Source organism: Lepeophtheirus salmonis, chromosome 14 (assembly GCF_016086655.4).
Source record: "Lepeophtheirus salmonis chromosome 14, UVic_Lsal_1.4, whole genome shotgun sequence".
Classification (NCBI taxonomy): domain Eukaryota; kingdom Metazoa; phylum Arthropoda; class Copepoda; order Siphonostomatoida; family Caligidae; genus Lepeophtheirus; species Lepeophtheirus salmonis.
Genome location: NC_052144.2, coordinates 28,549,324 through 28,567,050, shown reverse-complemented (window position 1 = coordinate 28,567,050; position 17,727 = coordinate 28,549,324). Strand labels below are relative to the sequence as shown.

At 33.0% G+C, this 17,727-nt stretch overlaps 3 protein-coding genes and 1 long non-coding RNA gene across 4 annotated transcripts; all 4 read right to left on the bottom strand.

Moving 5' to 3' along the window:
* Positions 1-1,039: 1,039 nt before the first annotated feature.
* Positions 1,040-8,886, bottom strand: LOC121129909 (uncharacterized). The gene is made up of 3 exons (XR_005868566.2): positions 8,816-8,886; positions 1,411-1,726; positions 1,040-1,343 (listed from the first exon to the last, which is right to left on the bottom strand). It is a non-coding gene; the product is annotated as an uncharacterized lncRNA (long non-coding RNA).
* A 2,470-nt stretch (positions 8,887-11,356) lies between these two features.
* LOC121129946 (lachesin) lies at positions 11,357-13,401 on the bottom strand. The gene is made up of 3 exons (XM_040725657.2): positions 12,807-13,401; positions 12,188-12,619; positions 11,357-12,127 (listed from the first exon to the last, which is right to left on the bottom strand). The coding sequence occupies exons 1-3, from the start codon at positions 13,109-13,111 to the stop codon at positions 11,728-11,730; spliced, it is 1,137 nt and encodes a 378-aa protein (XP_040581591.1). The 5' UTR covers positions 13,112-13,401; the 3' UTR covers positions 11,357-11,727.
* On the bottom strand, positions 13,394-17,675 carry LOC121129944 (tectonic-3-like). Its single transcript, XM_040725656.2, has 4 exons — positions 16,145-17,675; positions 15,218-16,085; positions 14,071-14,906; positions 13,394-14,012 (listed from the first exon to the last, which is right to left on the bottom strand). Exons 2-4 carry the CDS (start codon positions 15,380-15,382, stop codon positions 13,460-13,462), a joined length of 1,554 nt encoding a protein of 517 aa, XP_040581590.1. The 5' UTR covers positions 15,383-16,085; positions 16,145-17,675; the 3' UTR covers positions 13,394-13,459.
* On the bottom strand, positions 15,392-15,928 carry LOC121129947 (B9 domain-containing protein 2). The gene has a single exon (XM_071893249.1). It carries the CDS (start codon positions 15,926-15,928, stop codon positions 15,392-15,394), a length of 537 nt encoding a protein of 178 aa, XP_071749350.1.
* Positions 17,676-17,727: the final 52 nt, after the last annotated feature.

The following is a 17,727-nucleotide window of genomic DNA, read 5'->3' as shown; positions in this document are numbered from 1 at the left end:
GAAACGTTAGGCCCAATGTTAAACTCTGTCACCGCCGTATTTCAAAGCATCAAGGAACCTTTCTAATAAACTATAATTAAAGTATTAAAATGAAGTAACGAAACACGACCATTAGCTTGAGGAGATACATTGGTGACGATTTTTAACATTTTTTCGCTAGATGTTAGTCTGTTATTTTTCATAAACTGGGATTCAAATAATAAAGAGGGATGAATGATAATTGATAAATAGCGCCTCACATTATAAAATTGCTGTCGGGAATAAAGCTTTAAACCAAGTTCGAAACTAGGACAAAAACAATAAACAGGTGAAAAACTATTAACTAAAGTTTAGTTATTTTAGTGATAAATTATGTTAAATGATAAGATGAATAAGAATATTGACAGCTCCTCAACTTGTTCTTCAAGAAAGCGGATGAGCTTTTTGACCATATCAAGAGTATTTTGAGTGAGGAATTCTGCTAGTCAACTGATCCCTACAAGTGCTGTATGACTATGCTGCCCACTTGAGGATGATACTTACTGTAACATTCCCGTCTCCATGTTTGGAGGATTCCATTCTAAAATTCACCAGGAGATCGTTGAGGAGGATGAATTCAGTTGTTTTCTCTGACAAGGCTTAAAATTCAAGGCTCTATCTTTAAATCCTTCATTTGTTGGGGTATCTCCGGAGGCGGAGGAAATCCATGAGGTTAAATCGGAAGTTGGAACAGCTAAATACTGGTCTGCAAAAGGAATACTCGTTTTTTTAGACGGAAAAGAGGGCAAATGGATCCCGGGCTACAGGTGACAGACTTTGATGGAACCTTCAAGAGGAGGCAACAGAAAAGGGCGTTATTCAATTCGCAATTTATTAAGTTTTTAGAGTTTATCTCAGATGAAGGATCTATATTCCATAAAAAATTAAAAGAAATAAAGTATATAAATTATGCTTGAATTTAGCATGGGGGAGGATCTTCTCATGAAGAATCGACATACTAGATGTAAAACTAATAAGTGTCCAATGATAATATAAAATAATTAAAAAAATATATCGACAATTGGAAATCGTAATTTATTTTTTAAATGGTTTTCTATTAATGGTGTGTTCCTCAAGTTTTTATTAACTTAAATATCTCGTTCATGACTTTTTAATGTATCTATTAGTAATTTGAATTCATATTAAAACATTATACGGTCACATGCATCGCAAGCTTCTGGTATAAAATCACATTTAAGGTCAATTTTCACAACCACTTATAAAATTCCATGGGAAAACTTGATACTGAAAGCGAAGATATATATGGCAGACAATGGGAGCGAGTGGGTCACTTGAAGGAAACACGGAAGTCAAAATTCACTTATCTAAGGAGATACAAAGGAATTGGGGCCTTAATAATATGAATGATATTTTGAACAAAAAACTACTTACCCTGCAATAGCCATGCTGAAACAATGCCTTCAGTTTTCGTTCTTTCATCACAGTAGGTATACAATTGTCATCTTCAAAGATGGTACTGGCAAATTTGCGAATAATTTGAGCAAAAGTTATGCCTTTATGCATATTGATTTGTAATTTTATCTCCTCTATGACAATCTGATTGATGGTTTATAAGGGGCATTATTTTTGTTCTCTTCAAAATGAGTCTTTGCATCATCAAAAAGATCGTTTGCTGCATTGAAGGACAAGTTGCAGAGCTTACAAGCTAAAACATTATCCGAAGAATCCGATATATTATTCTTATCATCTGAAATAATTAATTTATAACTAAGAAGTAAAATAATTAACTCAATATAACTTTATAAAGACTAGAACATCAATATGAATATGAATAAACTTAAAGCACGTGTAATCGCGACGTCTTCCGAAAAAATATAAAAATACTGACCATACTCGAAACTTGACTACTCCATAGTTTAATTATTTTATGAATATATCATTTAACATGAATTATATATGAAAAAATAAAGAAGAAAAATATGAAAAAAAACGAAGAATAAACATAATCATCTTTGAAATTTTAGTGGGTTAATCAAACCCAAGATTATAATCATCTTCTTTAGATAAGCTAATTCCGTCTTCCAAACCTAAAATCAGCATTTTTTAAAAGTAAAATATATTAGATAACATTGTAATTCTAATTAATCTCCAAATAATACCTAAACAGTAGCTCCAACGGACAAAAAAAAATTATATGCGGCAATAAATTTTTGCACTGTTGATGACATGGGTCCTCATTTCGCAACTTGGTTTAAAGTTTCAGCTATAATAGATTAATAATTAAAAGCTGCTTCCCTAAATACCATGGAACCTTCTAATATCCACAATAATTTTACCAGACCCCCTTTCAAATACATCGAATCTCCCCGTTTCTAATTATATCATTCTGACGATGAACTTTTGCATGTTTAAGTGCAATTTGAGGCGCTTCCAAAGGATTAATCAGAATTATATTTGGATAGAAAAGATCGATAATTATTTCTCAAAGAGTACAAAAGTATATAATTCTTACTCCAATTTTGAGAAAAATCCTTTCAGTATGCTTTTGTGTTGACGGGCTAGATATTTTCATATATTTATAAAAAATCTTTAAGTAGGAGGGCAATCGATAATAACAATTATATTTTTATATGCTCATATATTCTAGGGATATTGATATCCTGTAGTGAGAGCCCCAATTGAGATCATAACCGCATCTGAGGTGCTGGGTTTCTCAAAATAAATCTTTGACTTCCCCCGAAGAAAGGTATTTATTAATCAAAATCATTCTATTAAAAGTCGTGCAGGATATAGAACAAAAGGGAGTTTTAAACATGATGTCTCATGGGTGTCGTTTCTTAATTGTTACTAAAAGACTCCCAAGAGGGAGTTTCTTGAGCTAATTCATGAGGATCATTACTACTTTATTTAATGTACATATAGAACCGGCCATTTTGATATTAAGAATCAATCGTGAGTCATATTGATGGGGGCTTACCCTTGGTTCTCATTAGAACCAGAAACTCAGGAATACCTTACCTGAAGCAAGAATGATGACTCATCTACCTTACGTATTTATTACAAACGGCTTTCAACGATTTTTTTAGAAAAAAAAAAAACCTCTTCTCTTTGGGGAACTGGGAGGAGGCTAGAGTAGAGACTTCTTGTGCGGTGTTAATTTCATGTATTGAACGATTACTCCATATATTTGACCCCTTTTGAAGATTATAACTTTCTTTCTGATGTATACTATCTTTCCACATACGAACAAAGAGATCTTTGTGGTATGCGAAATGGAAAAAGAGTCCTCAATAACGGTTCTCAATTACATATTATTACTATGTTTACAGAAGAACTCTGAAAATCGACCACCTGATCAGTACTCAACATGTTTGGAGTTCGACACAAAATGGATAGAAAACGACTTTGTCTCTAGCTGAGCTCGAATACAAGTTTGTAATCCTTACACGACTTTTATAAACAAAATATAGTTCGTTCTTCGGTCACATGCCACTAGTTAGCATTGTTTTTGAACAGGTTTCATGGGCTTCCGCAGGATTATATTTTTGAAGGGGCTTGGTTTTTGGAAATAAATTTAAAAATGAAATTTCAATATTTAATTTTGTGGGAAAAAAAATTCAAAAATCCTGAGTTGTTCACAAAAAAATATTTTTTTGACAAAAAGTTTGCACAAAGTTACAGTTATTCACAAAAAATATTACAGAAATAAATTATTTTCAAAAGTGCATAGCTATTCACAAAAAAATTAATTTAAAAAAAAAAAATTTTTAAATTAAATTTCAAATATAAATTATTCGGAAAAAAATTATAAAAATCCATATTGATTAAAAAAATTAAGAAAATCCATAGTTATTAAAAAAATTTTAAATATAAATTTCTTGGAAAAAAGTTTAAAAATTCATAACTATTCAAAGAAAATTAAAATTTTTGGAAAAAAAATTCAAAGTTTAAATTTTTTGCTCTGCTGCATAATTTGCCCAAAAGACCTTCTTTTAAAAATATAAATCTTCAAAAAAAAAATTCCCACATTTTTGCTGAAAATTTTTTTCGTCCTGAACAAATTAAAATTCTAGTAAATAGTAAAAATTCCTTTTTTTTAGGGGGGGGAGGGCTACAGTTTCTTCAGACCACACCCTGCGGATGCCCTTTGGTTTTAACCTAATGTTAGTGGTGTATAATATATCTCCCGCCAGTGCGTTGAAATAAAATAAACAGAAAATTGACGAGGTCGCCCGGAGAATTTGACGAATATTTGTGAGAAGAGCAGCTTAGCTGTCATAACGTTTTAGTAGATCAGCTGCAAGCAGCCGTGAGAGGAAGTAAATAAACTCAAATCCCACTCTGTATATATCAAAGACACATAGGCTGGAATTACTCTCATGTCGATCTTGAATTTTTCTCCGATTCTAACAAGGACTTACACTTATAACTCCCGATGCGCAAACCCTGATTTTTACTCTTCTTCTTTCATAAACACACGCACAAGTCATTACTTCATACTTAGATGTTCTGTCCTCAAGAATATTGCAACAGCTTTGGAAAATAAAAATCTTGTTTAGACAATAAACTAAAAATAGCAAATCCCGCTTACTAGGATATGTTTTATACAATTTTAACTATTAAAAGGCTGTGCTCAAACTTTTGCTGAATATTGTTTTGTAGATTCCCCAATGACACTCTTGATCCCTTCCTCCTTTCCACATCCATCACGTCGTTACATTTTTGTATATGACAATCTTCCCTTTAAAAAAACAGGGGAAAGGCTCAAAATCAGTAGGTAGTTACTATTTAGCCAATTCATAACAAGAGTTCAATCTAATTCAGCCAATAAACGATCAGAACAACATTGATGAAGGGCAAAATTAAGAGCTGATATTATAATACAGTGTACTTATTGTTTTAGTGATATTCTTCTCAGAAAGTTAATGTTAGGATAAAAAACTTGATGGTTGAGAATGGAAGAGTCCATTTTCTACTATTTTTAATAAGAAAAATGGATTGGGATCCTGACTGCGTCCTCGCTTTTCCACGTTCTTTCTGCAACATGTAGACGAAGAGCATCCTACTGTATCATTCATAGATCAATATACAATCTATTGTTGTATTGGCCCTTAATGCGGGAGAAACTCCCAAATTTTAAAGTCCCGTCTACAAGGCATAATGTTCAATAATATTATAAAAAAAGGATCACAGTTTATAATTTGGATTATTTTAGTAAAATTAAATTTAAATATCTTTAAAACACGTGAATGTTTAGTCATTATTCTTGATGTGTAAATAATTGAAGTCTAAATTAAGCTTATTAAAATTATAAATGATAGATTTAGGATGACATCACTGGTAGTCATCTATGACGACGTTATTTATCAAAGATTGTTTTATGGGACGGCTTTTTCGTCCGATTCAGACGCGTCATTAAAATTTAAGACAAGGCTGGACGAGACGTCATTATTAGCAAAAAATATATCATGTCAAAATTTACTTTTTTGTCCGCCCAGAGGTATTACATATTATTTCAAGCATTTTGGAGAATCATTTCCTACTCTTTCGTGAATGAGTCAAGTACTGTACTGTTTCTATTTTGATTACTTCATTGTTCATATACTTTTCGCTTGAGCAATTATAGAAAGGGAGTTATGATTCAAAATGATTTTCACATACAGAATGGTCAGCCGGTTTCCAATTAGGAAGATATTTAAGATTTGATATCCATTTTTTTCTTCTTGCGACTTCTTTTGGATTTTTTTGTAATGGGAAATTTAAAAAAGGGAACGTTTCCTTGAAGCTTTTGGAAATTTGACTCAGATCTATTTATACATCCTCGGACACTGCAATCACCCATTATTTTAGAGCAATTTGTTTCAAATTTGCTTTATAATAATATTTAAATGTAAAATATTTAAGACAAGAATAAATTACATAGGTATTATTACTTATTCTAAATTATTAATACTACGCAGTACGTAGAATAAGTAAATGACAGCCGTCATGAAAAGCGACATCTTGCAAAATATTTGCAAATATTGACCATACTATTTCCTCAGGCTAACGGTGCTCGATGCGCTACTTGGTTTAACACTTTATCCGTCCCTTTTCTTCTACCTTCATTCTTTGTTTCTATTCCCTTCTATTCAGCCATGCAACGCGGGCACCCTCTGCTGGTATATGTCTTAAAAATAAACCCACTTATATTAGTAACAACATAATGGTGTATATAATTTTTGGGCTAAGCCCCACCAAGTGATGAAAAAACCTACACCCCTGGCAACTGGTACAATTTGTAACTTGTATACAGTATATAAACGCTATACGTTGTTTGATCTAAATATTTTGAAATATTATACAACATTAAAAGATGTTATGGACATAAATATTAAATACTATGTCATGAGAAGAAGTGTTTCTTTCCCCCCTCGTTTTTATAAACTTATAGCTGTTGAGGATTTGATCCCTATGAAGGCTAACATTACTTTGGAATCTAATAATCCCTATGTATATATACAAAATATGATATGAAGATATCATCTGGAGACACCCTAACGACTGTTTAACAATAACTAGACGTATTTTAATCTCCCAAAGATTTAAAGGAATGTAAGTTTCTCTCTAGGATATAAATACAAATTTATTTTATTATAATCTAACCACTGATTAGTTATTTGTATTAATAATTAAAATGGATTCTATGGATGATAATATTTAAACTACTGTTTCCATGAAAGGAAATACGTATTCATAAATTGATATGTTTGGATCAAAAAAACGTTTGAAAAGTTAATTATATACATTTGACAAAAAAAATATTTCACAAGTAGATGACATTTATTCTTTAACATTAAAATATACATATATATTTATATATATATTAACAGAGTAATGTTAGATATATCTTGTGTACAAGTTGCGATTTTGTAAAAGTTGTAACTTGTATTAGAGTTAATTGTACAAGTTCTAGTCAAAAAATGGGATGAATTATTTATTATGATGAAGAAATAAGAGCCATTCTAGTTAGAATATGCCTGGAATCGTTGATAATATTAATCATATCATGCTGGACTTTTTCAATAAAAATGACTATTTGACATTAGTGGTCCATCAATACAAAAGCAAGCTAGAATGATTTTTCTCAAAACTGAGTCTGGACTACCTATTTTGTATTCCTTGACGTATTAGGGTTAATTTATAATAAAAAACTTATTCTGAAGACGCTGCAAATAGCACTTAAAACAGCATAAATGATTCATCACAATGGTATATGTAATATAAAAAGACGTAATTTATTTGAAAGGCCATATCGGGGTCAAATAATGTTTCATGAATCAATTGAAGATTTTAAACTATAGTTGGATGTATGTATATGTAATGTTATAAAAATTATACATTTCTCCCCTTTTTTTATTTTAGTTCAGGGCATGAGCAAACTAAAATATAAATATTATCTGCTAAGTGGTATGAAAGTATGTAGCTTGCTGTTTAAACCAGTTCTTTAATCAAATTGGGCATTCTGAGAAGAATTTTTACTGAAGCCCTTATGTGAGTAACATACACATACATTATTTATTAAATAATATTATCATTCAAGGAGATGTATTATTTTGCCGCTAGATAGCGCTCTCTCTGTCGCTTTGGCTACAAACGAATGTAATTAAACAATTCTCAAGCTCCATTCACTCCATGTATTATGTCATCTATTATAAATTTGTAATGCTTACAGTTATATTACTCTAAATACATAATGAACAAGTCATTTTGATAGATCAAAATGGAATCATAACATTATATAGTAATTTGTAATTAAAATGACTGATGTTTTAATTAAATAAGGCGTTATGGGACGTACAAGTTTCAACTTGTACACAACAATATAAACACTTAAACATCTCGTAGATACATTCGAGGAGGAAATTACACTCCTTTCTGTTATAGATTGCTTCCGTTTTGAATATATATATACAAATATATGTAGGTATACTCGTAGATGCATATTAAAGATATCAATGATTGTCAAACGGAAATTATAATTTTCCGTGTTGTTTAATTTTTAACTTCAACACCTGACGTTTTCTTCATACATTTTTCCGTTGATGTCCTACCAATGAAAAGCTAGCTTTTTCAAATTCTTTGTTCTCTCATACTAACACAACAATATACCTTGTATCAATGTATTAGGACAATGTTAGTCAGCAACGATTTTCCGTTCTTCCTGAAAATTTACTAACATAAAGAATGACGTGATTGGGACCGAAAATGCAGGAATATAACAATAGATAATCATTGAACCCCCCCAAATATAGATTAAAAATATAGCGTTAATGAATAAAAAATCAATCCACAACAAAAACAAATTTAAATTACTACATTTTGGATTTTTTATGTATGTATTACATTTGACTACACAAATGAGCCCAATGACGTAAATATAAAGAGAAAGAGAGAGTGTTCGTTAATAAATTTTCTGTGTTTGCCCTAACCTTGTTCTAATTATATTTCTATGTCAGCTATTGATACTTCTACTTCTTTTCTCCTAATTAGGTTTCTGAACGTTGATTGGTTAAATAAGAAGGAGCTCCCTTTAAGCTTGAACAATATTGAATAATCATTCTATAGCTGAGAAGAATTTGCTAACTACGAGCAAATAATTTTTGCCCTTTTTTCTGTTACTTTTTGGAGGAAAGGTTGCGTGATACCAGAAGGTAACGACGTGGCCTCTTTTTCTTTTATTCTCCATGATCATCTCTTACAAATGTTCGTTAGGGATTAAATGAATAAAGAATAATACTTACCTTGCAGCTCTGCTATGCACTCCTTTTGTTAGTTTAAATAATATCTTCCTTACCTGTTCAAAGATGCATTGCCTTTTAATAATAATAACATATACATAGCTAAGTAATCTTAAATAAAAAGAACGTCGTGGGAACGGAGCCAGGTCGTACATATATAATAACAAAATATACAAAATGAAATCTTTTAGAAAATACGTTTCTCTCTTGTTGTCTACGTATTTATTATACAGATCTTGAGCAATAAATTAATAAATAAATACATTGTTACATCTTTATTGCTATTATGATAATTGAGTGACCCTACTAGCTCCAAGTGACCCACTTTTCCTCCTGCAATTTTTTTATTCAATAGTATTGACAAAGAGGGTGAGGACTAGAACCCGACTTGTCTGAAGTCCATATTTTGAAGACTTTCAACTTGACTGGATCTTACAATCAAAGACTCGCGATATATTGACTTAGACTCAATATCTAAGACCATGGTGGAGTTTGCCGAAGGTCCAGGCACTCCTGACCATCAAGATTTATTACATGCATATGTAAATATCCTATACTTAGTATGTAAATAAATACAACCCCTCCCCCCTCGTACAAGCTTTATAATCCACCTTTGTGAATTTCTACTGAACACAAGAAAATTCTTGGTATTATGGACCCGATCAGCGATCGAGTAGTAAAATCAATCTCCCCCGATCAATGTTTGAAAATATAGTTTATTAAAGGGGAATTTTAAAGCAATATGTGATTATATATAGACTATAAATGAATATATATCAATGAACATGATGTTTATTACACCAGCACTGAATATTATAATTGTGGAATAAAAATGAGCTCGAAAGAAATCTGAAGACTCAAACTGACCTCCATAAAAATATTCCAGGCCTCGTACTAACTAGAATCAATGAAAATATTCAAAGAATTGGACTAGTGAGCAAATACTTGAGACTCAACTTGGACTTGTCGAAGTATAAGGACTATTTAACACCTCTGATTATTGTAATGTTGTTATTTTTTTTGCATACTACAACATGAGATTTAATAACAGTCATAATTGCATACTTCGAAATATCGTTAAATGATATTATTGTCTTTGATGCAAAAAGCATCATGGATCTTTAAAGATGCGCCATATATTTTCTCTTTCTTAATATAATACAAATATTTTGTTTTTAAAAAAACGTTATTTCCCTCTTTTTAGGGTCAGAAAGCCGGCCGGAACCCTCCCTCCCATATCGCTTGCCGAAGTGAATGGCGGCGCTGTACAGACCCCTCGTTTTTTCTTTTCTTCTCATAAAAATAATTTTATCCGTTAAGGTTGTTAATAAGGAATTGCATTAGTAGGAAACAGTCACCCAGTGATTTAAGTCAATAATGTCCTCTGTACGAAGTGTGAGTGAATGTCCATCTTGTGGAGGCGTCGAGTTTGAGACAGACGATTCTTTAAATGTCTGTACGAATTGTGGAACACTTGTGGACACGTATACTACTCTAGTTGCAGACAAAAGTGGATATCTCACGTTTGCACCGGATAGTAGTAATACTCGGTTAACCAAGTCAAAGAGGGAAATCCTACGATTCGCTGAAGCCAATGTGTCTGGAGATTCCAAAAAGCAAATCATTCAATCTGTAAAACGGATTGTTTGCAAGAGTGGAGTTCTGTTTCGGAAGGAAGCGGTAGCAGCTGCCGCAGCATATCATGTCCTAAGATCCTCATCTTCGGAATTCCTGAGCCTCAAAGAATTTTCCCTGCGATTTGGCGCGAATCTTCGAGATATTCATCGTGTTCTCAAGTCTCTCCCACCTCTAGAACCTCCCAAAGAAGATAACTACGTTCACTATATTCGTGATGTACTCCAATATGGAGAGTTCTGGGATGCAACTGGCTCTGGCATTGATAACGAATCCATGATTAAGCGTGTTGTCCATCTTGCACGTCTCATGGGTCGTCCCTTTCTCTCTCAGGAATTTGTTCTTGCTTCAAGTATCGTACTTTATAGATCTGAGGCGTGGAATGCGAATCGAGTTGTTTTTAAAAGACGTCTAAGAGGCTCTGTGGATGATCTTCTTGGAGAAGTGGGACTCCGGCACTCTTCTCTCAATGCATCCAAAGTCTCACTTGAAACACGAAATATCCTCAAAAAATGTAAGGAACTCATTCGAAAACTGCCCTATGTCATTGGTGATGAAGGCAAAACCAGGAATCTCAAATCCTCCGAAGTCTATTACTATATTGATGATTTATTTAAATATTCAGACTTACTCCTTTATTCTTCTTCGTCATCGCTATCATCATTGTCGACATCTTCGCTATCGACTATATCATCCATGAGCTCAATTTCCACGACAACTTCCTCAAACTCAACTGTTACTTCTACTCCTCATGAATCTCGACATAAACGAAGATGTGATGAAATAGACGATAAAGAAATCTCAAGTTATATCCGATCTCCCAAAGAAGTTGAACAGTATAAAAAGATTCGGACGGCTCTCATGACGAGAATATAATACTAATAATAACTCAGGAGTCAGGAAGAATCTCAAAATTACCTCTCAAAGCATATAAATATATTCCAATAATAGATGTCCCTATATTTATACAATAAACAGTTTTATATATTTTATAAATTATTTTTATATATATAAACATAGATATAACACTTAAGAGTAGTCGCTGTTATACATCAAATGTGAGCCCTATGTCTGAATAAGTCAATAACACCGATTATACTGTTACTTCATAATGAATGTCTTAATTATTAATATTATTTCTATTTTATCCATTAATGAATGAATTAATTGCTGAGTTAAAAAATACTTTTTTGCCTTCATATGTAATTGTATTGAGGAATGTTTCGATTCGATTCTTAAGAATGCGATTATTATATAATATATTTCACATATTGTTCTAAGTTGTTTGTTGAAAAAGAAAAAAGCACTCATAATATAAAAGTTGTTAATTTGTTTAATAAAAGTTCTTGATAAGTGAAATGACAGCACTTAGTAATATTAGATACACATTTCTAGTGGGAAAATTACTCTCTGAGAAGTAATTTTCGCAAATCCCTGTCACGCAATTAGGGGAATAACTTTCGATCACCTCTAGGGTTTTTTCATTCGTTCCTAGTTTATTTTGAGCTCTGCATGTATATTTTCCTATTTGAGAATAGTCCAGATGCCTTACTCTAACTGTAGTTTCAGTGAAGTCATCCGTTGTTGCGAAACCAGCATCAATGGCGTAGTTTTGATTAGAGGAGATCACAATATTTTCCTTGAGCCATGTAATGGAAGGTGCAGGATAGGCCTCTACGTGACAAACGAGTTCCACTCCATAGCCTATCGCTTGAGCAATTGATTTTGTGGTACTATTTAGAAAAAAATATACATTCAATAAATTAATTATAATCAATATTTATCTGAAATACCTGATAACAACAGGAGGAAATTCAACTTCCACGACAACATGACGTCGAGCTATTTTACCCACTCCATTATCGGCAACACAGTAGTATGTACCCCTATCTTCTTTCTGAATACTGTGTATTTTTAAGACGTTGCCTCTGTAAAGAACTCCACCCGTAGGAAGGATTGCATTGTTCTCTCTTCGCCATGATATTAAGGGTGGAGGAGCACCGGTAGCATAGCAATTAAGTTGAGCTGATGAGTCCTCAACGACAACTACGGATCGAGTAGTGTTGTCCAAAATAGCTGGAGGTTCACTCACTGTCAGAGCTACGTGACGAGTAACCTTATTTGTATTACCCACAATAACTTCACATTGATAGACAGCCTCATCTGTACTTTGAACATCCTTGATTTGCAGAGTATACGTTGAACTTGCCGTATCGTACCTCAAACTACATTATAATAATTAATAAATTTCAGGGGCACATTTAAATTATTAGGGAGCACAGAATTAATAATAGGGGATTTTTTATGAAGAGACAATTTTATAAAAATAGCATGATATTAAACTGATTGTAGTTGAAATCCACTTAAAGAGCCCATATATATTGATTAATTGATCTTTCATCCAAGTTTTACCTGAAACGATTATCCCGAACTACTAAAGCAGCTCCGTGACTCAGAGGAATAGGAGTACAAGTATCAGACTCTTGACTTCTAATATCTTTTGAACGTGCAATATCGCATCCCTCACCCCTTGGAAGTTTCAACCAAAGTGTTGGGAATTCTGTTGCGTATAAAACTGAGCAATGCATATTGATTGTACTTCCAATGGCTTTTGTAATGTTTGATGAGATAAAGGATATAGTTGGTGTTCTTTGAGACTCCACAATCATCAAGAAGGAAAGAAGAGCTACAAGGAAATGTGGTGCTGATGAAAACATTTTAACTTTCACTTGAAAGATAATAGTGCAAAGATCTACTTAAAATTATATGGTTTCGCTTCGGTTCACTATGTATTTCAGAGATCCATTTTATAGTTTAGTAGTAAAATTTGTTCCAATAGCCCACAGTTGTCTATTCTATTTTATTGAAAGCAACAATATTTTCCTCTTATACCTGTTAACAGGTATAAATACTAAAACTTTTAACAATATCCCATAGGCCATAATAGGTACTAACCAACAATGTACATATCATGTCCTGCAATATACGTTGAAGAGTAGTTTAGACTAATGATCACTTTATTAATTACCTGTGTACATAATATATACATTTATCAATTATTATCATTAAAAAATTAGAGCAACAATTATAATCAAAAGTAAATATGAAGCAGTTAAATTTATTGAACAAGACACAAAAAACGGATAAAAAAAGTCATGAGGAAACTTTGCCTCAATAACAGGGAATTCTGCAAATTGGATTTCAGCAGGTTCACTGATATCAATAAAGGATGTGTAAATTGAAAACATACTTCGTCCATTCCTTTGTAAATTTTCAGAGAGGCCATAACTAAATAAACACCCAACTATTTTTCTTTGTGGATCAGAGAAAGAGCCAACATTGGAGTACAATATCTTAATGTGAAGAGACTGAGGAAGAGAGCAACTCATATCCTCATTGTCTTGTATCTGAAGTAAAGCAAAATTATTTTTGCTCAATATATTTATCCAGTCTTCATTTTTCTCTATATCCGCATTTCCAAATGAGCCAATGTATAGACTATCCAAGTTGAAAGAATATATTTCACTAATTTCCTTGTATATTTCCGAACAACTCAAGTCACCAACTTCTAATACACATCCCGTGCGAATATTTTCGCCAAAAAGGATAGATATTTTTCTGAAATGTATTTATGTCTAAAAATAGAAAAATCAGTGAAACAAAGCTCAATAATTACCTCCGATGAGGGTCATTGCAATGCCCATTTGGGAAAAATCCGTAGTATGCAAACTCATCTTTGAACTCATAGCTTGTCATATTTTGATCTATTTCAGTTATTAAAACGGGTTTTCCCATAATGTACCCGGGATTTCCAGATCTATGTTTTATAATTGGTAAAGAATCAGTTTCATTCGTTTCATTTCTCCAAAATCTATGCCGATATCCTATCATGAGTAAATTATTCTCGACTACTGGTACTTTATTTTTCCTTTGTTTCAACATGATCGTCACCTCTTTGATCCCATAGATTCCATTATGAAGAATTTCGAGAAATAGACATTCATAATTTGCAGAATCAACTAATTCTGGGGGCTCTTTATCGATACAGTCCATATGATTCTCGTGATAAGTACATAGAGTCCATTCAATGTCAATGATATGGTCTGGATCCGCTGGATTTGCTATAATTCCACTTGGAAGGTATGACACGTTATAAACATTGTCTTTAAAGATCAACTCTTCATTATTCATGTAAAGAACAGGCATGTTAGGAAAGATATAAAGTCCTCCAATAGTATTATTATTAAATTGGGCATAAACTAAATCATTATATTTGTAAGGACGGACACTGCGATGAGTTGATTTGGACATCCACTGAAACCGAGGATGGCGGGACAGGATTTCATCAAAAGTCTTGATATCAGTTATTGACTTTTTATTTTTATACAGTTCATACTCCGGGGGTTCGGTATCCTTTGGAATTAGGCAAAAGAGGCTTTTACTGGACCCACAGTATATAGAATTGTCAAAAGGTTCTGATTGATTTATGCAAATGCGGAATGAATCCATATCCTATACATATATATAGTAAAAAGTGGGTGTTCAATTAATTAATTATTTACTAATTGTAATGTGTAGATATATTACGTGCTTGTATCATTTTTATTACTGTCTCAGGTAAAGGAGGTAATATATTAATTTTGTTCTAACTGAAATTGGGAGTTTTTTCATGTATGTTTTAGTATGTAATATTTTCGCCAAAATAGTACACATATGAGCATTGAACATATGTGATCTATACATAATGCATATGTTCAGACGAAAAAGATACAAACATTTATAAAAATCTATTATAATTAATTAATAAATGAGACTACATATACCTCTTTGCTACAGTCAATATCACAGCAACAATCAATATTGCATTCATTGGATGTTAAGTCACATAGGCAAAAGGGTTTAATTGGAAATAAAATAGGATCAGAGGAGTTTTCGTTCGAATTCGCTTTTCCAAGGAAGTGTATGAACAAAAGACAAAGACGCAACATGTTTTCTATTTAACATTCAACACCAAATTTTGAAAAGTGCCTCAGTATCAATGACAGATCTATAGTAACTAAACCAGATGCAGTCGTCGTTAGTCTGAAACGATCGTTTCCACTTGAAAGAAGTAGATCCGGATTTTTAAGACGATGTCCTCCGCCTAGATAAAATGTAGCAAGAGTTTCTGAAGAAGCCCCAGGCGTTCCAAGTGGCTTCCAAGTCCTTATTTCAAGATTGTGAGACCCAGGGCTAGAAGGTATCCAGGAAAACCCATAGCCTAGCAAAGTAAGACGACCAAATGTTGCTTCTTGTCCATAAACTGTTAAATGGATTTGTGGCCAACCTTGAAGACCTTTAGTGGCAAAATGCACATCGATTGGATGACTCCAACAACAATCTTCTGAATTACAAGTCTGAGTTTGACCCTCTCGTAGTCCTTCAAGATTTCTCCAAGCTCCTCCGTAGTGCAGGCTCCATTTACAAAACAGTCCACCTGAAAATTCAAACTCTGACGCCGTTTTGATTCTTCCTATGACGTGGAGCTCAGCCATTTATGTATATGGAGGATATGATGATTTTAAGTACTTTTCATGACTCCTTTTCGAAAACTCCTTTCCTCTCTCTTTGACTAAAGACCAACTTTCTTTCTTGTACACGTTTAAGTACATATTTAATCCATTAAATACCTGTGATAGTGACTAAATGTAACTAGAATTTCAGGTAGAGGAAGTGAAAGAAAGCAATTGATTACTAATAATAATAATTACCTATCGTTTTCTTTCTTTAACAATACATCTACAGGTTAGAAAAATCAATTCCGCAATAATATATAAATTATACCATATATTTACATTAAGTTAAATAGCTGAAATGAGATATTGAGATTATACATGTAAAATGATCATAATTAGTGCTGAAATGGATAAAGTCACTATATTATGGTAATATAAAGGCGCCTTCTAGGCAATTAAAAAAAATAGTACACACTTATGTACTATTGCCGATGGTTATTGTTAATCTCAATTTGATGATTATCCCCTAAATTTATATAACGGACTGCTAATGTTAATAAGACTATTATTTATTAAGTACATAGCATATTCCGCCTCACTCTGACCTCCTTACGCCTATCAAAATATTAATCAGTAATTACTAACCTCGGCCATCACCCATCAGTAAGTCATTCACTTTTCGTGTTTATTCTTCTTTTATCTTATTAATGATATATCAGTTTTTGCTTAAATTATCAAGAATATTTAAATAAAAGAGACCGAAAATGAATGTGGGGATCGGTGATCCTGGTATTTTGAAAAATGTTTGGGAGGAGAGCAGCTTGACTGCTATGACGTTTTATCATATCAGCTACAAGCAGCCGCAGGAGGAAGGAAATAAACGAAAACCTCACTCTGGATATTGCAAGGACATATAGGCTGGAATTAATCAAATGTCGATCATCAATTATATTCTGTGTCCAACAAGGACTTATACATATAACTTCCAAACAAACCTCATTGTTACTCACCATCCTTCGTGAGCACACATACTAGCTATTAATTTATACTTAGATGTTTTGTCTTCAATAAAAAATACCAATGTCGTGCCCGGTTCAGGTTCAGCGATTATATCGGTCCCGATTCTCTCATTTCAACTGTTTCGGTCTCGGTTCAGCTTTATCGGTCTCGTTTCCGGTCTCAGTTCTTTTTAATACAGGCTCAGTTTAGTTACAAGCACTTAAAGCAAGGAGTGTCAATAGAAAATTTAGCCCCAGTACCTTATACGCAGAGTACGTAGTGTCCCAAGTTCCAGCAGGGGCCCTGAAAACTAAGGTTGCTTAAGACAATGGTTTTCAAAGTGGGGCGGGAGGGGAGGCCAGGGAGGGGGTGCACAGGAAGGATGGAGGATCACTTTCAGTCTAAACATACATAGTACACATGTTTCGTATTAAAGGGGCCTCAGCTAAAAATGTATCAGTGTAGGGAGGCCTTGGCATAGTAATGTTTGGGAAACCCTGGCTTAAGAAATATTACACTTAAATTATATTATAGGCAATCTTAGTAGCGAACCCGGATCCATAATGTACCGCATCCCTTCCCTCTTTTATTTACACCAACTGGTCTCTAAAAACACTATTCCAGGTCCATGAGAAGCCCCTTATCTATTTGGAACTCAGATAAAACTGTATTACCATAGTGACGTAAAAAATATCATTTGAAAACTTGCAATTGTATAAAAAAACTCAGAAAATTGATTCATTGATTAAACCGTCAAGTTGTAATTCTTGCCTAGTCATTGATGGATAAGGGATCGGTTTTTTGTTTATTTCTCTTATCTTATAGCTACTCGTAGCTAA

Bases quoted from the DNA above. Each gene is read 5' to 3' on its own strand.
- LOC121129946 (XM_040725657.2), bottom strand. From the start codon at position 13,111: ATGTTTTCATCAGCACCACATTTCCTTGTAGCTCTTCTTTCCTTCTTG. The intron at 12,620-12,806 runs GTAAAACTTGGA...ATTATAATGTAG, and splicing joins GTTCGGGATAATCGTTTCAG to TTTGAGGTACGATACGGCAA. The intron at 12,128-12,187 runs GTATTTCAGATA...TTTTCTAAATAG, and splicing joins TTTCCTCCTGTTGTTATCAG to TACCACAAAATCAATTGCTC.
- LOC121129944 (XM_040725656.2), bottom strand. From the start codon at position 15,382: ATGTTGCGTCTTTGTCTTTTGTTCATACACTTCCTTGGAAAAGCGAAT. The intron at 14,907-15,217 runs GTATATGTAGTC...ATATATGTATAG, and splicing joins ATATTGACTGTAGCAAAGAG to GATATGGATTCATTCCGCAT. The intron at 14,013-14,070 runs GTAATTATTGAG...AATACATTTCAG, and splicing joins TGCAATGACCCTCATCGGAG to AAAAATATCTATCCTTTTTG.
- LOC121129947 (XM_071893249.1), bottom strand. From the start codon at position 15,928: ATGGCTGAGCTCCACGTCATAGGAAGAATCAAAACGGCGTCAGAGTTT.